This window comes from Chenopodium album, chromosome 14, assembly GCF_948465745.1.
Source record: "Chenopodium album chromosome 14, dcCheAlbu1.1, whole genome shotgun sequence".
In the NCBI taxonomy this organism is placed as follows: domain Eukaryota; kingdom Viridiplantae; phylum Streptophyta; class Magnoliopsida; order Caryophyllales; family Amaranthaceae; genus Chenopodium; species Chenopodium album.
The window spans coordinates 50,730,697-50,754,573 of NC_137847.1; the positions used below are offsets into that span (position 1 = coordinate 50,730,697).

Genomic DNA, 23,877 nt, shown 5'->3' on the forward strand with positions numbered 1-23,877 from the left:
ACCTTTAAACAAACTTGTATTTTGTACCACATTATTGCTCCCTAGCTTTCTATATATGTTTTACGCAATTTGTTCTCTTCTCCATTAAAAGCTTCCGTTGCCTATGAGCCACAACCAATCAAGGCAAACACCGGAAAATATACCACCTAGAAGAAATAAGACCAACAAATTTCCCAATGCGTTTTGCTCCGGTCCCTACACATCAATTGACACCAAAATTTTAGATTGCAGACACATTTAGCCACACTAAATACAATGCTATCAAAATATAATCAACTAATGAATTTCTCAAAGTACAAACCTTGTAACCTTTAGGCGCCGCAGTCATCACACAAACCGTGAGATGGCCATTGGTGAATCCCAATAACGATGTGAGCATGATCATCCATCCTTCATTTGCATATTTTGCAGTGAAGTAAAATGCAGGGACAAAGAGGAAACGAGCTAGTATTGCAATCATTAGGCCCTTTCGAGACTCCAAGTTTAAGCACTTTATCAAGGGAGTGTATCTTCCAACTAGGTCCAAAACATTGTACATGGCAATCAACACAATGGAATACCTACAAATTAAAAGAAGATTACAGATTTTATCAGCTTTTATGTTCCAAGTTTACTTTTGATAATAGACCATATACTATATTTATTAACTTAGAGCTATACCATGCGCCTAATGTGTGATGTCCTGTATCTTCATACAAAAAACCCGGGAAAATTGACAGTGTCAGCACATAGATAAGGTATAACCCCAAAAAATAATCCCAATTTTGACGTAGTAATTGTTTCAGTGTGAAACGATCCACTACTTTGGCACCATCATCCTCAACCTGCAATGTTTGAAGAAGCAATCTCATGAAAAAGTTGCTTAAATAATTCACAACTGAAACTGAAAAATGAAAGTGAAATGAACTGATGCTGTATCTTATTTATTACTTGATTGATACCGGCAGCAGCAAGGTCAGCTGTAACAGTTTTAGATCCTTCCGAAGCTGCCTTGGACCGGAAATACTTGACAATTGGCAACTTAGGGAAGTAGTATGCATACAAGAAAATGCATAAAAATTCTATTCCTGTGGAGATTGCCAAGAATAGTACTGCAAAAATAAAAGGTTCAAATAAGTGTCAATAAGAAAGAAAAATCAATCAAAGCGCAATAAGTGTGCCTATAATTCATATAAGTATGTTTCATATAAAAAAAAATGCACAAAGTTTAAGTCAAGACAAGAGTACTGACTACTAAACAAGCTAAGTCATCCTAAACATCGAGAATGAATATACTTATATACTTACAAGCACCCTTGCGTAGTCCATCATGAGATTTGTCGAATGCTGCCTTTGTAACTAGCCTCAGAACAGAGGTCAGAGCACCGGATGCAGCCAAACCAGCAAAGAAAGACTGTATGTAGGCATGCATCACAGGACTAATTAGTATTACACTATTACATGTATACTTGCATTTTGTAACATTAAAAGATCAATACTATAGGTGAGTTTAAGTAATAACCGCGACACATTTTACATACTTGTAAAAGTTCAGGAATCATAAAAGCCAAGTCTCCACACATCCCACCTTGGACAAAAGCATCTGCAACACCGAAAGCACCAACCAGTATGCATAAACCAATATAAGGTCCAACTCCGCCTTTTCCTGATGTTCCTAGATCTAACTGTCATGATCAAACAAAAGGGCTATAATATTCACAAATTGAAATTCCAACTTTGAACTTTGAATTTGGAATCTGAATCTGAAATCACACGTGTAAGGTAAGTTACCAATAAACATCCCAAAGTACTAATGAAGAACAGAATGTATCCAGCTATGTTTCTCGTTCTAGTATTGATCCGCTGTTCATTATACGCAAATATTGCCATTGTTCCAACAGCGAACGGTTGATATACTAGTGTGAGTACCCTTGAAGGATGGTAGTTCTTCACATGAAAAAGCCGCGAACCAAATTAGCAAAAATTTAATCTTCTGAATTGAATGCAGGTAAGTTCATAAGTATATATGAGAAATTATTGGTACACAAACCAAAGGCTAGGAACTTTTAATTGTGAATGAAGTATTAAAAGGGAGCAACTTCAATTCGTACCGGAAAAACTTTGTAATAGTAATCTCCAACGGTGAGCATGGTGTTCCATGAAAGGAGAGACCCCATTCCAAGCAACCAACATACTAACACAGCGCTCCTTTTCCCCTGATCACCACACACACACAATATATTACGATCATTGAGGCTCATAAGGGTCCGGCCCCTTAGAATACGTTGTGTTAATTGTTACTGCTTAAAGAGCCTAATTACGTATAATTTGAGCAATGTCTTACCTCCAATCGAGTAGGAGTACCATCATTTTCATCACCAGTAGTACTCATGGCTAATTCACCACCTATTAAGACGGTAATTTGATTTTTATTAATATTTCCCCTTCACACATTATTCCTTCACCAAATATTGTGATTAATAAGTAAAGAATAAATATTCATATAAGACGCGTGCTCTTTGATTGATTCCTTTCAATTTATACTTTCAAGAAATCAAATTTTTACGATATTGTTTTATTTAAAATTATGAATATTAATAGTCAAATTTACGTGTTAGTGACACAAATCTCTACATGTTGCAAAATTTATAGGAGTTACTCCTAGACAAAAGGGACGGGGGTCATGCATTCATGCTTGTCAAACAATTTAATTAGTAGAATACGAAGATAGGGCAGGATAAAAATCGTTGAATTGAAGCAAACACCTCCCAAAACAAAGAACCTTTAATTAGTCGAGAATTGTTTGTTATATCGATAGTGTAAATTATACCATCAACGTAACAAGGGATGTAAATACTACAATAAAAAGGGATCAATTCAAATAAAATCTGATGAGAGAGAGAAATACTTACTTCGCTCCGAGCTTTAGTGTGGTGAATTTATTTGATAATTAAAGGGAACAAGAGAAATTCAAGGCAATCGTTTTACCTTTGCATAACGAATTTTATTAAAAATAAATAAATAAAGTTAGAAAATAAATATTAAATATGAAAAGGATAGATAGAAGAATTTAATTTAAATTAGGTTTCACATAAGATAGAATTATAAAATTATATCATATACAAGTACTATATACGATAGTCAGTTAGATTACGTGTTTTTATACATATCTATAGCCTGAAGTTTAAAAAAAATGAAAATAAATAGTCAAAAATAAAACAATAATTATGTAGGTTTCTTCTTTCCTTTGGTGCAATTGGGCCGAAATTAGCGATTACTAATAGGGAAAGGGGATTTGAATTAGAGACCTATTGTGTACAGGCTCTCAAAATTTGTAACTAGCCAAAAGCTCTTGGTGATAAGTTGATAACACTCCTCTTATGGCCTGTTCATATTTACTTAACTGAACTGAATTGGTCGGAGTTGAACTGAACTAAACTGATTGGAGCTGAGCTGAACTGAACTGAATAGAGCTAAAATAAATATTTTATGAGAGGAGGAAATTAGAAGCTGAACTGAACTGAAGTGAACTGATTGGAGCTGAGCTAAACTGAACTGAACTGATTAGAACTGAATTGAATTGAACTGAAATTAAGCTGAAGTGAACAGGCCCTTAGAGTTCACGTATATTGACTTCATTTCGTAATTTGGCTATATATTGCAAATATAGTCATTCCTCAGCTCTTTGGAGTCTTGATAAAATTATAGCACTTTTTTCCCTTTAATTTGTTATTTTTATCAAGTTACGAATGACGATTTGTTTTACTAGAAATCTGCTAAGAATAATCAACAAGATGCACCCAACATAAATTAAAAAAGAAAAGGAAAGAAACTAAGCGCAAATGTTATATCCATTATATTCAAATAACTATATAAGCTTTATATAAACGGACAATATATTTTCAAAATTATTGCATTTCAATTCATTGCATTTTGATTTCTCTTCTTTGTTCCATCAAAAGCTTCCATGGCCTATGAGCCACAACCAATCAAGGCAAACGCCGGAAAATAGACCACCTAGAATGAAAAACACTAGCAAATTCCCCAATGCGTTTTGTTCTGGTCCCTATACATCAATTTGTGGGGAAAAAAAAACACATGAAAACATTACGAAACAACAATGTACAATGTTATCGATCAGTATAATTAACACTTGTAAGACAAACCTTGTAACCTTTAGGTGCAGCAGTCATCACACAAACTGTGAGATGGCCATTTGTTAATCCTAATAAGGATGTTAGCATGAGCATCCATCCTTCATCTGCATACTTTGCAGTAAAGTAAAATGCCGGTACAAAGAGGAAACGAGCTAGTATCACCATCATTAGGCCCTTTCGAGACTTCAAGTTTAAGCAATTTATCAAGGGAGTGTATCTTCCTACTAGGTCGAAAACATTGTACATGGCAACCAACACAATAGCATACCTGCAAAAAAAGACTACCAATTTTATTACACTATGTTACTTTACACACGGCCACATCAATATTTTCTCTCAATTACATTAATATGTGTGCAAATACGGAGTAGTAAATGTAAAGAACCTTTGAAATGGGCTAGACTAGACTATTAATACATAATAGACAAGGCTAATACAATAATTAATTACGAGATTTACCATGCACCTAACCTGTGAGTTCCTGTATCTTCATACAGAAAACCAGGGAAAATTGACAATGTCAGCACATAGACAAGGTATAAACCCAGACAATAATCCCAATTTCGACATAGTAATTGCTTTAGTGTCAAACGATCTTCTACTTTCGTATCATCCTGAACCTGTACAATTTCAAGAATCAATCGTTGTAAGTGTTGCTTAAATATTCAAATGGTACTGATCAAAATCATTAAGGCTACTAAGATAAACTTGTGAAGCTTGCCTGACTGATACCAGCAGCAGCAAGGTCAGCTTTAACCGTTTTAGATCCTTCTGAGGCCGCCTTTGCACGAAAGTACTTGACAATGGGCAACTTAGGGAAGTAAAATGCATACAAAAAAATGCACATAAATTCAATTCCTATAGCAATTGCCAAAAATAGTACTGCAAAAGTCAAGAGTATTAAGCATCAGTTACCAGGTCAAAAGTCTAAAACACATACATGTGCATTATCTCATGTCCAATTTAATACTTTTGCATAGTCTTCAACAATTATAATGTAAACTCACAAGCACCCTTGCGTAAACCATCATGAGATTTATCAAATGCTGCTTTCGTCACTAGCCTCAATCCAGAGGTTAGAGCACCCGAAGCAGCCAAACCCGCGAAAAATGACTACAGAACAGAATCACAGGATTCATTATGCTAATTATTCGAAAACCACAGAACGAACACAATTTTTTGTGAAAGTGAAAAGAATAGTACAACACATACTTGTATAAGTTGAGGTGGCATAAAAGCTAAGTCTCCACACATACCACCTTGGACATGGGCATCGGCCACTCCAAAGGCGCCAACGAGTAAGCATAAAACTACATAAGGCCCAACCCCTCCTCTTCCAGATGCTCCTACATCTAACTGTAAGTCATCATGATCAAACAAGCAAAGGGATAAAATTCACTGAAATTCCAATTAAGACCTATGAAACTACAATTTTCTAGCAAAAACTTCAAATTAAGTATTTGGAATTACAAAATGCAAGATGACATACCAGTAGACAACCCAGAGTGCTTATAAAGTAAATACTGTATCCGGTTATGTTTCTTTTTCTAGTATCAATCAGCGATTCGTTGTACGCAAGAATCGCTATTGTTCCAAGAGCACATGGTTGATATACTAGTGTAAGTACCCTTGAAGGATGGTAATTCTTCATAACAAAACAAGGAAGCACGACATTAAAACTAATTAAAAATCGCAATCTTAGTTTAGGAAAAAATATTTTTCTTTAGAATGAACTAACATTGCAATAAAGAACATTCATCTACATTACTATAATTTTACTGCACTAAATCAATAGAACTAAAACATTTATATACATACACTACTTTTTTTTATGTATGTTGCATGTGTATATACATTCACACGTATAATTAGGTGTACTTAATTTATGGATTACTGGTTGTATATATATTGTTTTTCCCAAGTAATTCAAATAAACCCTTTTTTTAACCTTTTCTTTTAATTGTTTCAAACAAGTTTTTTCAAATAGTTAAATAGAGTCTATTAACCCATTTTTTGAATAGATTTTATATACTACCTCCGTTAATTATTATGTGCAACAAAGGAGTATTATTTGTGAGAAATAAAATATTCCTTTGTTCCACATAATAATTAACGCAAGTAGTAGATAGTTTCATAGTTTCATATCAACTTAATGCAAGACATAACAGTATAACACTAATATCATACTTTTAATCCAATAAATAGGTCAAAAGGGGGAGGAATTACTGGCGGTTGGATGCAAATAAACAAAACCAGAAAATGAACTAGCTCACTCACTTATATGGATGACTTTAATTTGTAAGAAAAGTGGTTCAACTAACTAAGGACGAATGATCAGTTTAAGTTTTTGGTTGAATTGATCCTTTAACATAAGACACATATACAAAACTTGAGATCGAATCCTGTCATATTTTAATTAGTCGGGTTGCTCTGAGGCAGCCCAAAAGTAATTAAATACATAAAGGGACAAAAAAGGAAGCGATTCATACAGGGAAAACTTTGTAATAGTAGTCATTAATGGTGGCCATACTGTTCCATGCAAGGAGTGACCCCAATCCAAGAAACCAGCACACTATCACAGCATTCCTCTTTCCCTGATTAATCAGCAGGAAAAACAAAAATTAAAAATCATATCCATCATAATAGTTTCTTTGAATTTACTGAAAATTAGAAATAAAATCATTGAAACATTAATTCAAACACCTTATTAATTACCTGCAATTTCTCCGGAGCGCCATTTTCAATCTCAAAAGAGTCAAATCCCATGATTAATTCACAAAATCAAATGACAATTCTGATTGAACTTTTTAAATCATTTGTATGCATGAATATACGTATATATATGACTTATTTTTATAAATTAAAGACGTAACTTGTAAGTTGTACTCCTCATTAATTACTAGCGCCCACCCACTAAACATGCATCTTATTACATATGGCAACTTAATTGCATGAATGCCATATTGCATTGCATGCAGGGCCTTTTGAGTATTTTATTGACAATAACTAATATTGTGCATAGAGTTAGTGAGTTACAAAGGGCAGTGATATTAATGTTACGTGTTCTACATTAAAAGATTAAGTAAAGAGGTACGCCATATCATTTCTTTCTTTCTTTTATTGTCAATTGGTTTTAGGATGAAACCTTACATTACTAAACGATCCTTCAAACTTACTGTTGTTAGGTTGTTAGAATAACAACTTTTTATTGGAAAATCTGTCCAAAATTCATTATATAAACAGAAAATTTTCCAAGAGTAAAAAGATATATTATCTTGCCTTATTGCTTATATAAATAATGAAAATAATATGATGAGAGTAAAGTCTAAAAGGGCTAGGAATTGCCTCAAAAATAAAAAGGGAAATTTTAAATGAGTGACATTGAAGATTACAACCCAGAGTACCAATCAAAATATGTCTAGTATTGTCCAAATGCCAAACGGCCCAACTTTCAAGCCCACCAACCAAATATAGAGCCCAAAGCCTGTCTCTAAACCTCGTTGATTTGTTTAAGTTGACCTTTGTCTTGTTTAAATCTTTGATTGATGATCTTAAATATCCTAGGCACGGCTGCTGCCTTACAAGCTGCAAGTAAGCCAGCTTGTGGGAGGCTTGGTTCGGTGGTGGTGCTCGAAAGTCATTCATCCTCTCGACTCGTGGCTCATAATCCCAAGTCCTTGTTGTAAATTGAGCTAAAATGAGCAGTTGTGTATTGGACTTAGGCAGCTTGGACTGTGCTTTGATTTTGTTTATGTGTATGTGAAATTTAAGATGTTATGATGCAGCAAGCGGGTGGAAACATCTGAGGAGGAAAGCGCGATACATGTAGTTGAGCTCCTCTATAAATTCAGGTGCTTTTGATGAATAAGATTTCATGTAAGTATGAAATCAATCTTCTTTTCATCTAAATTTCATTTCTTCACTTTGACTTGTCTTTAAATATTAATGATATGCAATTGATTATTACTTCTTCCCTGTTTATTGTTCGGTATTGTCTGCTTTATTTTAAAGAAAAACGTGTTTAGGTTCTTGTTAGCATGTTAGGATTGTTAGCCATCTGTACACTTTTTTTTTACTATTGTTTGCAATGAGTGATTATTGCCATATTCGTCAACGGTTGTTTCTTGTTTAATTTATAGGCAGTTGTTAGCATGTTAGCTATCTGAACGATTTATTTTATGATTTGCAGTGAGTGATAATTGCCATATTCGTCAACTGTTGTTTCTTATATACTAGCTGATCATTACTACAAAGCCATGGAAATTCAAATACTCCGTATATCGGGTTTGCAGCTTAGATAGCAGGTTCAATTCTCGACTGGTGAATTCAGTCTCGAACCAGAAGAAGAAATTCTCAACAACTCAACAAGGATAGCCGAAAAAGAAACACTTGTATACAATTGATAATAGAGACATTTCTTTCCAAGTATCAAAATAATAATCAAACTATGCACAACTTCCCCTGCTTCTAGTGAATTGTATACTTCAATCTATCAGCTCACCTTAGTATCATGACCTAGAAATAATGTGGAATATTGTTTGTATATTCCATAAAAATTAAAGAAACTAGCAAAGCTATTTATAAAGTGTTGCTCACCATGTCTTGTATTTTATCTCTACTAGAACGATCCGTTGCCTATGATCCACAGCCAATCAAGGCAAACACCGGTAAATATACCTGCTAACAGGAATAAAACAAGCAAATTTCCCATCGCGTTTTGCTCTGGTCCCTGCAATAATTAAAACCAAAACTATTTAGAATTTGCTTTAGAAAAATCCATAAGAGATATCAACCAGCACTAAACTACAGGACTGATCAACACTTTATATAACGAACCTTGTAGCCCTTGGGCGCGACTGTCATCACACAAACTGTGAGATGGCCATTGGTGAATCCCAACAGGGATGTGAGCATTATCATCCATCCTTCATCACCATACTTAGCTGTGAAGTAAAATGCGGGGACAAAGAGGAAACGAGCTACTATTGCAATCAATAGGCCTTTTCGAGACTCCAATTTTATGAACTTTATAAGGGGAGTGTATCTTCCTATTAGATCCAAAACATTGTACATAGCAATCAACACAACAGCATACCTTCAAAACCAAATTCAATTTAATCAGCATATATATGGTTTTTATTGTTTCTAATAAATAGATTAAATAGAAGATTCAGAGACATACCAGTCCCCTAATCTGTGAGTTCCTGTATTTTCATATAGAAAACCAGGGAATATTGACAATGTCAGCACATATATTAGGTATAAACCCAAAAAATAATCCCAATTTTGATATATCAATTGTTTGAGTGTAAAACGATCTTCAACTTTTGCACTATCCTCAATCTGCAAAGATTCAAGTAGTCATCATGAAATGCTGCATAAATGTACAACAGAACTTAATAATGCAGTAAAATAAACAAGTGTAGCTTGCCTGGTTGATACCACCGGCAGCAAGGTCAGATGTAACTGTTTTAGACCCTTCTGAAGCTGCCTTTGCACGAAAGTACTTGACAATAGGCAACTTCGGGAAGTAAAACGCGTACAGGAAAATGCACAAAAACTCAACTCCTACGGTGATAGACAAAAACAATACTGCAAAAGGCAAGGGTATGATACATCATTTACTAAGTCAAGACAATGGTACCCCTGTATGGCTGTATAAGTGAGATTCGTAAATACAATCATCAACAATAATAACACCCTCCATGGCTCCTATTAGATACTACGGAGTAGTATTATTTGACCACTTTCAACATTTCAATCTACTTAATATATGGCATTTAAATTTCCAATGCAATTTCAACAGTCTAATAGTCTAAAGTAAATCTGCATAAACTTAAAACGATTATAATAGAGGGAGTAATAAACTCACAAGCACCCTTGCGTAGGCCATTATTAGATTTATCAAATGCTGCTTTCGTCACTAGCCTTAAACCAGAGGTTATAACACCAGAAGCAGCCAATCCAGCAAAGAATGACTGCAGATCAGAATCAAGTTTTAGTAAGACTATACAATAACTAACATATGAACTAATAAAATCTTTTGTGAAAGTGCAAAGATGATGGATAACCGCAACTCTTACTTGAATAAATTGAGGCGGCATAAAAGCCAAGTCCCCGCACATTCCACCTTGAACATGTGCATCTGCAACTCCAAACGCACCAACCAGTAAGCATAAACCTACATAAGGCCCAACTCCTCCTCTTCCAGATGTTCCTACATCTAACTGTCATGATCAAACAACACAATATTACTAAAATTCCAACTGAGATACCTATAAACATGTAAATTTATTATATTCCAGCAAACTATTTAAAGTGACACACCAATAGACAACCCAGAGTACTAATGAAGAACAGAACCAATCCAGCAAGGTTCCTCTTTCTAGTATCAAGTCGTGATTCATTGTACGCGAGTATTGCCATAGTTCCCACGGCAAATGGTTGATACACAAGTGTGAGTACCCTTGAAGGATGATAATTCTTCATAAGAAAATGAGAGAAGCCAAAATCAACAACAACAACAACAACCTTCACAAAATGTAACCAACATTGCAATAATGTACAAAGAAACTAAATCTTCAATTAGCTCCATACTTTCATGTAAACTTTAATACAACAAAATCAACTATTACATTATCATGCTTAAAATAGAATCAAAAAAGGAAAGAATTTCATACTGGAAAAACATTGTAATAATAATCTCCAATTGTCAGCATACTGTTCCATGATAAGAGTGACCCTAATCCAAGTAACCAGCAAACAATCACAGCATTCCTTTTTCCCTGATTACCCAACACAAAAACAATCAAATCCAGCAAAAGGGTATCCTTGAATTTTACTGAAATTATGAAATACATTCAAATTGACATAAATAATTTATCAAGACATTATTTAAAAACACCTTACCTGCAACCTTTCAGGAGTGCTAATTTCTTCAGTAGCAACACCCATTTCTTCAATTCACCTGTCACAAAATTAAAAAGACAGTGTGAAATAAACCAGTATATATGTATGAGCATGAATTATATATCAGCAAATATTTCATATTATGATTATTATAATATTAAGTAGCTTAAATCTGATCCCAAAAATGAGGGGAATAATGTCAAAGATACTTGCTAAAGTAAACCCCATCAAAAAAGTAAACCCCATCAAATTAAATAAAAAAGACGAATTCTTTTTTTAAGATTTGGTTCGTAATTGAAGTTGCAGAAAAGAAATGACAAAAATAAGTCAAATAAATGAATGAAAAAGGAAGAGAAGATTACTCTGCTCTTGGCACTGGATTGGGCGAAAGTAAGTAAGAATAAAATGATTAAAAATAGTGAGAGATTCTACATTAATATTGAAATGAATCTCATAAAAATGGTAAATTCAATGGAAGATACGTAGAATAATTGCGCATTCATATTCTCATGACAATTATAGGTGTTTGTAAATTTTAATGAATCAATGTATCTAGTAAATACTCCGTATTAAGGAGGACTTTTTGAGGAAATTCAAGTTTATCTCCTAGATAAACATATGTTTATCTCAGGGGTAAATGCGTAATTTTATTAGTTAAATGAATGACTAGACTAACAGACGTTATAGACAGAAGGTAATCATGGATTAGCTAAAGTAACCAGCCTTTAGGGGAGGAGAGAGAAAAACTAAGTCAGAAAAAATGGAGGAGAGAGAAAAATTATAACCAGCCACTATAGGGGAGAGAAGAAAGAAAAACTAAATCAGAAATATGGAGGAGAGAGAATAATTAAACCAGAAAATTCCAACGAAAAAGATGACTTCAAGTTGAAACTGGAACAAGAAGAAGACGAACAAGAAAAAATTGGACCACCGTCACAACCATTAACACCACCGCGCGAGCTAATTCCTTTCCCTTAGGGGTTAGTATGGGCCCACTTTACAAGCTTTGCAATTAGGGTATCGTTTGTATGGCCGGCCGGCTGGACTTCCGGCTTGCTTTAGCGGCGACGGTCATTGTGCAATGGTGGTCATACGAAGGAGAGTGAAGAACATGCTTTTGCAATGAAAACTAGTTCACTTCTAACCATGGGTTAGCTTTAGAATCAAAAACTAACAGACGTTTTTTCATGAAAGGACCCACACTTACTACTTTTCACTCACCTTTTTCAAGTTTTATTATATTTTATTCAGCCTTTCTTGAGATATCTAATTTTTGTTAATCTAGGAGATAAATGGGGGCAGCCTCCTATTTAGGCCTTGTTTGGCAAATGGTTGTAGGCGGTTGGCTGGTTCACTTGGCTTGTTTAACCAGCTGAAATGTTTGGATGTTTAAGCTGACTGTTAATAAAAGTATTTGGTAAATTAATTGTTGGTTGTTGGCTGTTTATTAGATAATTTGTGGGTCAACAAGCCAAAAGCCAATAAAAAAAACTACTCAAAGCAGCTTTTTTATTTTGGCTTAAAAGCCAGCTTTTTCGCTGACTAAAAAGCCAATTACCAAACATATTTTTTTTGGTTATTTGACCACATAAAAAAGCCAAAAGCCAAAAGCTAACCAAAAAACCATTTACCAAACATGGCCATAGTATTAGCTGTTTTTTTGACTAACAAACAAATTACAGCTTGAAATATCATTGATGAAAAGATCATTGAAAATGAAATCAAAGTTGTGTTTGCTGAAAATTAATTTACCAAAAAAAAAAAAATCATACATACTGATTCTTGGAGGTGAAATCGGATGGTTTTGATGGGATAATTTTGGGTTGGATCATCAAAGTAAGACTCGTTTGAATTTTGGATTGATTTTGGTTTTGGTTGAGTATTGAATATATACGTATATACGTATTAATTTATTTGGATCAGGTCGACATTGATGTTAATACTCCGTATCTTATATATTTATATAATTGAACAAATTAACAAGTTTATGAAGTAGTCTATATAAAGGATTAGAAGATATAATCAATAAGTAATCCAAGTTACTTTGCCAAAAAAAAAAAAAAAAAAAAAAAAAAGGTAATCCAAGTTACTCTCTCCTAAGAAAAATCATAATAACACCTAACGATTTCCCAAAAGAAATACAAACATAGTAAAGATAATATTTACTAAATCATATCTTAATATAATTAGTCTAAAGATATTGATTATATCTCATACAAAGTATCTTTAATCATTATTTTAAGTAAATTCGAGTTTTAAATTAGGTATTTAGATCCAATATGAAATTATTGGGATAATTGAGTATAAGCCTAAATTATGGTGCTACTTCGAAAGAAAAATTATTTATAAGGTCTCTATTTCTTATTAATTTTAATGAAGTAGTACTGTTATTTACTCCAACATAAAATTACTCCATACTTTGTTGTAACTAATAAAAAATGTAGGTGATATGCAAGAACTTACAATACCATTATAAAATTGGTGAGAACGTGATCAGAATAAGACCGTAAATATCAAGGTAATCATTAAATGCGCCAACCTTACGAAGTTACAATTATAATTATTGGCATAGCCGCATTGAGTAATGGACTAATTGGGTATGGAGTAACAGCAAGTTGATAAGTAAGAGATTGAAGCTAAAATAATGTCAACGTATGCCCAATTGATAGATTTGACAAAAATAATTTGCTGATTAAATAAGAATAATCATTAGAAAGGGGATTGGACTACGTAGTATAAACGCCTAAGCCACTTTGGACTTTTATTATACGACTAATTTACGTTATTTGTCATTGTGAAATATGTACAAATAATGAAGTCGGTGTGTGGTGGGGTGGGGTGGAGTGATGGAAAAAGACAACAATCAAGATACTAATAAGCAAAGTACAACATCTATCTATCTTAGGTAAGGCAATTTGATATATTATGATACAAAAATGTGCTTGTTTGTTGTTTGTTATAATAAGAAAATGTTACAGTGAGGCGATCAAATTTGCCTTAATAATGTTATGAAGATAGAAATCATTTGGTATAGACATCAGGTAGAGCTGTCAATTCAGGTGTTCAAGTCGGGTTCGAGTCGGGTTAAATGAGGTCTCGGGTCAAATCAGGATCAGGTTGTGTCGGGTCAATCTAGTCTCAGATCAGGTTCAGGTTTCGGTCGGGTCAATTTCGGTTCAAGTTATTCCGGGTCGTTCATCCTTTAGGGTGTAGATCGGGTCCGATTCGAGTCAAATTCATAACGAGTTCAATTTCAGGTTCGGGTTTGGTCGGGTTAATAGATGGTACATTCGGGTTCGGGTTAAGGTTGGGTAAGATAATTATTTGGTCGGATAATCTTAAAGTTGGATCATTATTCTTGGTTTTGGTTCAAGTTCAATTCGAATAAATTCGATGTGGTCAAGTTAATTTATTTAATTACGCTCTGCATAATTTGTTCAAGCATTATCAAGATTTTATTACACCTATATACGAAGTAATAAAGAACAAAAGGTATATAAAATTTTATTAAACCGTCCATGACTCACTTCAATAACAGGTTGTGTTGGGTTATACACGTTTTCAGGTTCTAATAGGGTCGGGTACTAGTTCAGGTTTGAATTGTTGTCGAGTCGGATTAAATCGGTTGACGGTTACTATCGGGTCGGGTGCGGGTTCGGATTCAGGTCATAAAGTATTGGATCAAATCAGTTGTCGGTTAACATTAGGTTGGTTCAGGTCGGGTTACGAGTCACTAGTTTCACCCCATTGTTCGGGTACAGATCAAGCTCACATCATTACCGGTTCAGACCGGGTTCTCGGATCGGGTCAATTTTTAACAGCTCTAACATCAAGTAGTATAGTGGGTGTAACGCTGTAATTTAAGGATGATATAAAAAATGTATATTTTTTTTAAAAAAAATCAAATTATGTTCATACCATTGCTCTATGTGACTCGATTGTCTCCACAGTCCATATACCCCAAAATAACATCAAAAAATACTATACCATTTGTTGTATTTTTGTTCCCTATAACAAAAAAAAAAAAAAAAAAAAAAAGATACCATTTTGTGTGAATGCTAGCTAGCTAGACCTCTATATAATTACACTTGAGGCCAACCTAGTTCATGAGAGTATTCATTACTTAAAAGTCATCTTATTTAGGCAAGCATCTCTTTTTTATTTTATTTTTTTTATTATTCAAAAACCATTTATTTATAATTTTTGCTAATAAGTCATATATTTTCAATTATAAAAGTCAAAATGACGTAAATTGTACTTAGGACGTACGTAACTATTTTCTAAATTAAGAAAAAGTTGTGTTCAAGTCATTTTGTTTAATTGGTATTTAATGAACTTATATTATATGCACTAAATTAAATTATTTTTATTAGGGTAATGTTATATGTAACTCTTAAGGCTAATAACAAAAGTTTAATAAATTTTTTAATTTGATGCGGAGTACAATATTAATATTATATTTTCATTTGTTTTTTCTTTTTAGCTAATTATATGTAGTCTTAAGAGTTATATACATCATTTTTTTAGTTTTATTATTATTATGCTTAAACTTACTAAATAAAACTCTTTTTAATTATCGAAATTCATTGAACTTGATTTGATTTTGTTTAACTTAACTTACTTTTACTAAAATTAAATTATATTTTGTGAATTAAATTTTTTTTTCCCGTGAAATGAGCAGGACGTAGATAAAAACATACTTGTACTATATTCAAATACTCCATTTGTTCTATAATATAGTTCTTGTTTGTGTTTTTTCACGATACATTAATAAAAGTGAAAAGTACCATTGTACCATTACAAGTTAGAGAGAGAAAGTAAAAAAAAGTACAAGACATGTGCAAAATTTAAGGGTAACGGGCATGTTCACTTCAGTTTAATTTCATCTCAGTTCAGCTCCAATCAGTTCAGTTCAGTTCAGCTCCTAATTTCCTTTCCTCATAAAATATTCATTTCAACTCTATTCAGTTCAGTTTAGTTTAGCTCAGTTCAATAAATGTGAACAAACTCGAAATAAAATGAATAAAGCTAAAAAAAATGAGGATATAATAGTTTTTACATACTATCCAAAAATAGAAACATGAACAAAATTTTGAATCACCAAAATAGAAAGTGGGAATTATATTATAGGATGGAGATAGTACAACATTACTTGCATAGACCTAAAAAAAAACAGCATTACAGATTGCAAATTTGCAACCTATAGTCTTTAACCTTTTTTGTTTTTTTTGACAGAAGTCTTTAACCTAAAACCCAGTCCAAGTTCCCATTTACATCGAGAGTATACCAATCTGCAAACGGTCCACCTTTATTTCTAGTCCACTAAGCTTGTGATCCAACAATACAGAAACCCCAAATGTGGCGACTTGGGTCTCGAAATTTCGAAAACGGTCTAGTCATGTATTATAGCCTTCGGCTTGGTCTAAGGAAAACATTATTTGGATCCGACATGATTTTACATCAGGGTCCTTAACAGGATTTTGGAAGGACAGTGGTGGTTTTGAGCATATACGAGGTGGTCTATCGCATAGGGCCCCTTTAGTGAAAAAGCCACAAAATTTGATATTTACTTATATAAAATAATGAAAATATTTATTGATAATTGATCTAATCTTCAATTTAACTTTTTTTTTTTTTTTTCCTTCTTCTGTGAAGCCGACTAGATGGGCAAGCCCCATACAAGAAGTGGAAAGCAAGAATAAAGAAGAACAAAAGCAAACTAACAAAACACTAAGAACACTAAACTAGGACTAAATTGCAGTAATACATAGAAGGATAAGAGAATTCATGAATGAAGATTTTGAAATAAGGGCATTGGGCATTGCCATCTTTTCCTCATTGTAGAAGACTAGAAGCTAAACAGGCTTTGATGAATGAAATTAAAATTGATAATGTCTTTGGTTTAAGTGTACTATAGTCAAACTACTACGAGTAATTGTTAGATTAGGGTTAGTTAGAAGGATCTTGAACTAATAAATAGACGAAATTCTCAATTATTCCATTTGATGTAGAGCTTATGAAAGTTAGTCTGGCCCGTTAGTCCGACCTGATGTTGGCCCGATTTTTTGGGCCCAAAATCGAGTTAAGCCTGATCTGATTTATTTAATTTATTTTCGGCGAGCTTGAGAATGCGAAGTGGGCTTATTTTTGTAGACTCGGCCCGGCCCAGTTCGTTCAATAATCAACTCTAATTTTTGGTATTTAGAGAGCTTTATGGGGTGAATTCGATCCCAAAAATCTCTTGAAAGCGAAAGAAAAGCTTTAACCACTTGACTTATCCCTTACTCTCAATCACCTCTAATTTGATATTAGCAATGAATTATTTACTTGTATTTGAGTGGAATTTCTAAATTAATAGGATGGAAAATGAAAACTTAATCAAAATAGATTAATTTTTTTTTTCCTATAATCACATTTCGAAGAAGGCTCGACCAAAGAAATAAGTCACAGAAATCGAGAGCCCTAGAAAGTTAAATTTAAAGCGAGTGTGCTATTAGCAATACTCCCTCCGTGTTTTTTTAAGTGACACACTTTCCTTAAACGGCCGTTTTTTTTTAAGTGACACACTTCCTCTTTTAGAAATTCCTTACATTTTAATAATATATCTTCACCCCTACTATCTCTTACTTTATCATTTCTCACTCCTTTCATGGTCCCCACTTCCTCTCACATTCTTTTACTTTATCATTTCTCACTCCTCCAACCTACCCCACTAACATTTTATTTTATTAAAGTCAATAAAATCTCCTAAAACTACATGTCGGTCAAAGTGTGTCACTTAAAAAAACACGGAGGGAGTATTCATTAATTCGAGAGCCCTAAAAAGTTAAATTTAAAGCGAGTGTGCTATTGGCAATATTCATTAATTCAAGTATAATAACGTAAATATCTTTTCCTTCGGAGAAAGAAAGAAAAAAAAAAAAAAAAAAAAACGTAAATATCTTAATAGTAATACGGAGTACATAGTTAAAGCTAAGATTTTGGGCCCATTAAGTAAACTATAATGAATGTATGGACCAACTTGGAAGTTCTATATGGATTATATGGGTCCACATTTGGGAAGGGGAACAAGGCAATGAAACACTAGGTCCCATTCATCGCCGCCCGTCAAATAGCCTTCTATCTCATGTTGCTTTGCCCCATAAACCACTTTCCAATTTCAACTGAAACATTATAACTTCCTGGTCTTGTACATTTATGAGTTTATGACCCGTTTAGCAATCACTAATAAACTGTGGTAATGAAAATGAATTTTAAGTGTAAATGAGAAATAAATTAATATTATAATTGTACTTATTAGTTATTATTACTTGGAAGGTGATATTATGTGCGAATGAAAATTTTCTAATCTAAAGAAAAATGGTCAATTTGAATGAGCTGACATTACCATAAGAATAAACCTTAATTTTCCTTGCAAATTTACATATAAATTCATTCTCATTAACATTATTTATAACACCTATCATATGGACAGTTGGTAAAGAACATCAATTTTGCAAATGATGCCTTTTAAAAGGAAAAAAAGTCAATGCGGCATGAGTACTTGATATAAAGGTGTGATTTAGTCACCTATTTTCACTTAAAACCTAATGTTCCTTGTCTTATCTAAGTTATCTTATTTGAAAAAAAAATTCTAAGATAAGTGAAAATAACTATCGAGGTCCAAAACCCTTTAATAACGGAGGGAAATCTGAAAATGTAAGGAATTCACGCGTCTATATCTGAACTTCTAAAGTGCTCCTATGCTGTACGAATCTTTGTTCATTTCTATACCACTCGTGTATTAGGAGAATCTAAGTAATTTGTGATTTAGCAATAGCAGCTCATAGTATGCTGCAAGTTACAGTACAAGATAACTCCAGACGATACTTATTCGGCGATTCCCTTATGAAATCAGCTTTAATTAAATTAATATGGAAGAAAATGCCGTCCATAATTATTAAATTCCAGATGCTTCTAACAAATTGTAATTTTTAATCATCTGACATTTTGTTAATACACTTGTGATCACGTCAAACAGCTCAGCTACTTCTCAAATTGGATCAATTAACTACCATTTACAGTAGGTTGTTGAATATTACACTATGATTATCTAAGATTATGCAATTATTTGAGTAATGGATTACGTCTTGTTATCAATATTACTATCATTAATGTTACGATAATTATTAACATTATGTATTCTTTATATTCTCCTTGTGTCTTATCTCACGTGGCAGCCTGTTATCCATACATATAATCATAAACTATTAAAGTTTATATAGTCATATAAATAAATTATAGTATATGAAATTCATAACCTAATTGAATTTTGGCTCTAAAATATACATCTTGAAAATGTAAAATGTTTTAGATTTTGTGAAATTTTTTATATACATTCGGATGTATACATATAAAGATTTTGAGAACAAAAATATTCCAAAAACAATAATAATTCTACGACACCCATTCCTACAATCCTTTCAAGGTATAATTTCTGACACATTTTGTAGATTTTCTTAATAAACAGAGCACATCATGATCCCAAGTCATAATTATTTTTCATACTCCATACACTTTAATTTAGAAATTTAATAACATAGTTTACCTTAATTATTCATGAAACAGTTAGATAATAGGTGAGGGAACATAACCTTAATAAACCCTTAAGACAAAGGATTGATAATAATTAGGGAGTGGCTAATAATCACTTATTCTTTTTGTGGCTTTAAATAACATCCAAAAATTGATGACAGTTAACCACCAAGTTACAGCAATAATGCTTTACTTTTTAATGAAAATCAAGTGTACACCTACTAAATGGGCCCAACCTGGCCCAACTTTCATGATAAATACCCATTTTTTCAAATTTAACTTTATTTAATTTAGTTTAAATGGAAATCAGCTCCAAAATTAGGCTAAACCGCTAAAAAAACACAACGAATCTTCTGATGATGCGTCTGTGACAAACTCATCCATCACCGAACGTGTAACCCAGTCATCTCCCCCCTCCATTATTTGACAAACATTCTCTCTCTCCTCTTTTAATTCCATTTTTTTTAGAGAGAGAAAATCAGATTATATTTCCTGATCAAATCCCGAGTTCTTCTTCATCTTCAAGCTTCAACAATGGAGATGGACTCGGGGGCTGACTCAGTGAGTTCAACACCGCGTTCAGTCCACCATAAACACCCTCTTTCCGACGACAAATCGGTGGTTCGACTCATGGTTAGCTTCGGCGGTAAAATCCTTCCTCGTCCTCACGACAATCAGCTTCGTTACGTCGGTGGTGATACCAGAATCGTCGCCATTAATCGCACCTCTACTTTCTCTCTCCTACTTTCCAAGCTCTCGAAGCTTCTTTCGTCCCCTCAAAACAACAACACCAACAACAACAACTCAACCTCTTCCTCAACCTCCGTCGCTAACGCCACCGCCGCCGTTGACTTTACCGTCAAATACCAGCTACCCAACGAAGAACTCGACGCTTTGATTACAGTTTCGACGGATGAAGACGTCGAAAATATGATGGAGGAATTTGACAGATTATCAACCTCATCCACCAATAAGATCCCGCGGTTGCGGCTTTTTCTGTTTCCGGATACGAATGAAGGAGGAGTTTCTAGAACTTCGAGTATTGCGTCGCTTCTAGATGGTTCTAGGAAGAGGGAGAATTGGTTTCTCGACGCTTTAAACGGCGGTTCTACTGGCGGCGGATTGGAAAGAGGAAGATCAGAAGCGTCGTCAATTGTTTCGGAAGTTCCAGATTATTTATTCGGGTTAGAAAGCTCCGATGAACCACCTCAACCTCCTGCAAAATTTAGGAACCGGTCTGGGTTAGCTGAACCGAACCCCGGTTCAGCCCCTGGTTCACCGGCTTTCGGTTCGGCTTCTTCTGCACCGTCTATGCCAAACCTTCCACCAGTTAAGACTAAACCAGAGAAAACGAATATGCATTCGGTTGACGATGGGGGTGAACCGGTTCATGTGAGCGGTCCGGTTTGGAGTCATAATGTTAACCCGAGCTCACCTTACCGGGCTCATGCGGTTCAGCAGCAGCCTGTACCGGTTTATTATGTTCAGGCACCCGGGTCTGGGCCGGGTATGATTCCTTCTCATAGGAATGTGGTTCCGGTTTCGGTTCCGATTCAAGGGCAGTATATGGCTCAATATGGGCCGGGTCCGGTTCAGGTTCCAGTTGGGTATCCGGGTCAGGGTCAGAATCCGGGTCAAATGTATGAGATGCAAATGCAGGGGAATATGATTCAAAGTCAGGGTTTAAGTGGGATGAACCAGCCTGTTTATTATGGGGTTAATAATGGTGGTATGGTTGCTACTTATCCGGGTACGAATATGCCTATACATGGAGATGATGATGGATCAAAGGGCCGAACTTATCAAAGTTGAAATACTCCATCGATTTCAAAATAATTAGTAACGTGACAATTAAATCCAGAGGGACGTATAGATTATTTAAAAAGAGTTGTCAATTATAATTTGCTATAGTAGCTCATAAAAAAGCTTCATCATACTCCGTAGTATGATACGGTGATTAGTAAAAGTGTGCAGCAATCTTGTTTTTGCTTAATTTTGTTGATTTTTGGCTAAGTAAGTATGTTGTTTTTGTTGAAGTTATGGTTCTTCTATGTGAAGATTAAAAGGAAAGGAGAAATATCATTATTATTATTATATATTGTATATAAGAAAGAAATTTTACCAATTGTAAAGAATTTTGGGAGTTCATTCATTTCATTGTTAATTTTGGGCAAATAAAGTGGAAAGCTAAAGCTGTTGTTGGTATTATTGAAGCTGTCCATACAAATTAGCATCCTTTTACATGGCATTGGTGCATTACCATTATATGAGGGGCCTAACTTCCTAAGGCCAATTTCCATAATGAAATGTTTGTTTGTTTGTTACTTTGTTTAGTGGGGTTGTTTTTACAAATCCTTTTTAAATTGTACAAGTATATATATTATATCTCAATTTTTGAACTCGTATAAGTTATAAAAACTATCATTAAAAATAATACAAGTAATTTGGAATAAGTCTATCAAAAATCTACCTGATTATTTATTGTACAATGCTATCATAGCCTATAAGGGATAAGGTGAAGTGATTAGAGCTTCATTTTCTGTTTTAAGAAATTCTAAGATTGATTCTCATCTTCTGTCCTTATGACTCTTAAAAAAAGAAAAAAAAAACTACTGTATCATAGTGAAATTTTTTCCACAGAGGTGGATGCACAATGCTCTGTGCATCTGTTTTCTTTTTAAAAAAGCGGAATGAACATTTAGTTGTTCAGTAAAGAACATACAGTTATTTTATAAAGAATATCTAGTTATTTTATTAAGAATATCACATATACTTGTATTATAATGGACACATAGTTGTTTTGTAAATAACGTATAGTTGTTATTGCCTTGATAAGCAACAGCGGCAGTAGGAGCACTACTCATAGGTCGACCCAATTCTTTGGTATGCACAAAGACACCCCATTGTCCATTCAAAATAATTACGGGCAAAGGCGTTTCGCCAATGTCTCCAGTCCAATTATGGTACTTAAACAACCTTATGGGATCACCCGTTGCATTGTAAATCATACACATTGTAGCAACGCTGTCTACATTACGACCTTCTAGAGATAAGGCGAAGGCGCGAGCATTGATGACCTTACCATCTGCATTCTTCATCTCCATGGCTTTCCTTGCTCGATCGTTTTGGGTTATTACCTTGTTTTGGTAATCGGTTGTGATAGGAACTCCAAAGACGTTGCACGCCATATTTCAAAGTAATTACGGCTTAAATTAATTTTGTTTTTGAAGGAAAATAAAAGGGGTACCCCTGTATCTAGATTGGCTTTAGAGTCCCCGATTGATTTATAAAGGAGTTTATGTGCACCAAATAATAATAATAATAAATAAAAATAAAAGAGTTGATTTTAGTCCTATCTCTTAGGAGGTTGTAGTGTGATAGACTTGGCTACTTACACAAATTTCTTATCATTATGCAATTTAAAAATATTACGAAGTATTTTCTTTTCTTGAGAGAGAAGCCTCGAGAACAAATAACTTGGACAAGATTTGATCCTAAATCTTGAATACCACCCCTTAAAACTTTAACCAATTAAACTAATTCAACCAACTAACCTTAAATCATGTTTAGCTAGTTGATAATCCATAAAATTATAACGAGTTTGTGTGAGACTGAATTAAATAAATTTTATTACATCATACAGGAATGAAATGGAAGCCAATGAATGTAAACAAAAATAAAATAAAAATAAAGGTGGGTGATGAATAATGGAGATATTAAAAAGGAAAATTTAACATAAACAGACAAACTTTTGAGCGGTTCTCTCATATTAGACTAACTTTTAAATCTGTCCATCCACCTATGTACACCACCAGCAACTGCCACCACAGACGGTGAGGACCTCCATCGCGCCACCCGCCCATGGTTCCTCCTCCGTCGCTGGTTCTTTTCTTCTGTTGTTCTCGTGCTTTCCCGTTAGACTCTTGCTTCACTTTGGCATCATCTCAATTTACGTCGGACCCCTCACACTACATGACCATAAGAGCTTTGGTCTTTTCATCATCTCCTATCATTTCAGTAGTGGCTCGTGCTTATGACTCTGAGCTTGGAAATCTTGTTCTAGTTTTTGAGAAGGTGGTAGTTTTGTGGTGGGGTAGCTGCAGGTGGTCGAAAATGGGAGGTGAAGGGGGAGGGGGAATGGTGGCCAGAAAGAGAGGAGAGGTGGATGAGGGGGTGTCTGGCAGTGGGGTGAGGGTAGAGTGGTTTTTTTTTTTTTTTCAATTATTTTTTTAATTTGGAAAAGATAAATAAAGGTTTT

At 34.1% G+C, this 23,877-nt stretch overlaps 4 protein-coding genes and 1 pseudogene across 5 annotated transcripts; 1 reads left to right on the forward strand and 4 right to left on the reverse strand.

Annotated features, from left to right (window-relative positions):
• Window positions 1–84: 84 nt before the first annotated feature.
• Window positions 85–2,371, reverse strand: LOC145578272 (equilibrative nucleotide transporter 3-like). The gene is made up of 9 exons (XM_081635625.1): window positions 2,324–2,371; window positions 2,091–2,195; window positions 1,771–1,926; window positions 1,521–1,664; window positions 1,288–1,393; window positions 931–1,091; window positions 661–824; window positions 302–560; window positions 85–195 (listed from the first exon to the last, which is right to left on the reverse strand). The coding sequence occupies exons 1-9, from the start codon at window positions 2,369–2,371 to the stop codon at window positions 85–87; spliced, it is 1,254 nt and encodes a 417-aa protein (XP_081491751.1).
• A 1,563-nt stretch (window positions 2,372–3,934) lies between these two features.
• Window positions 3,935–6,902, reverse strand: LOC145578273 (equilibrative nucleotide transporter 3-like). Its single transcript, XM_081635626.1, has 9 exons — window positions 6,852–6,902; window positions 6,626–6,730; window positions 5,626–5,781; window positions 5,349–5,492; window positions 5,144–5,249; window positions 4,858–5,018; window positions 4,596–4,756; window positions 4,146–4,404; window positions 3,935–4,045 (listed from the first exon to the last, which is right to left on the reverse strand). Exons 1-9 carry the CDS (start codon window positions 6,900–6,902, stop codon window positions 3,935–3,937), a joined length of 1,254 nt encoding a protein of 417 aa, XP_081491752.1.
• A 1,670-nt stretch (window positions 6,903–8,572) lies between these two features.
• Window positions 8,573–11,460, reverse strand: LOC145579491 (equilibrative nucleotide transporter 3-like; annotated as a pseudogene). The gene is made up of 9 exons (XR_014099155.1): window positions 11,408–11,460; window positions 11,046–11,103; window positions 10,817–10,921; window positions 10,464–10,619; window positions 10,220–10,363; window positions 10,009–10,114; window positions 9,319–9,728; window positions 8,973–9,231; window positions 8,573–8,865 (listed from the first exon to the last, which is right to left on the reverse strand). The product of XR_014099155.1 is annotated as an equilibrative nucleotide transporter 3-like (transcript).
• Window positions 11,461–19,932: 8,472 nt separating this feature from the next.
• On the forward strand, window positions 19,933–21,771 carry LOC145577447 (protein PAL OF QUIRKY-like). The gene has a single exon (XM_081634884.1). It carries the CDS (start codon window positions 20,154–20,156, stop codon window positions 21,429–21,431), a length of 1,278 nt encoding a protein of 425 aa, XP_081491010.1. The 5' UTR covers window positions 19,933–20,153; the 3' UTR covers window positions 21,432–21,771.
• Window positions 21,772–22,097: 326 nt separating this feature from the next.
• On the reverse strand, window positions 22,098–22,807 carry LOC145578274 (23 kDa jasmonate-induced protein-like). The gene is made up of 2 exons (XM_081635627.1): window positions 22,447–22,807; window positions 22,098–22,120 (listed from the first exon to the last, which is right to left on the reverse strand). Exons 1-2 carry the CDS (start codon window positions 22,805–22,807, stop codon window positions 22,098–22,100), a joined length of 384 nt encoding a protein of 127 aa, XP_081491753.1.
• Between the last annotated feature and the right edge of the window lie 1,070 nt (window positions 22,808–23,877).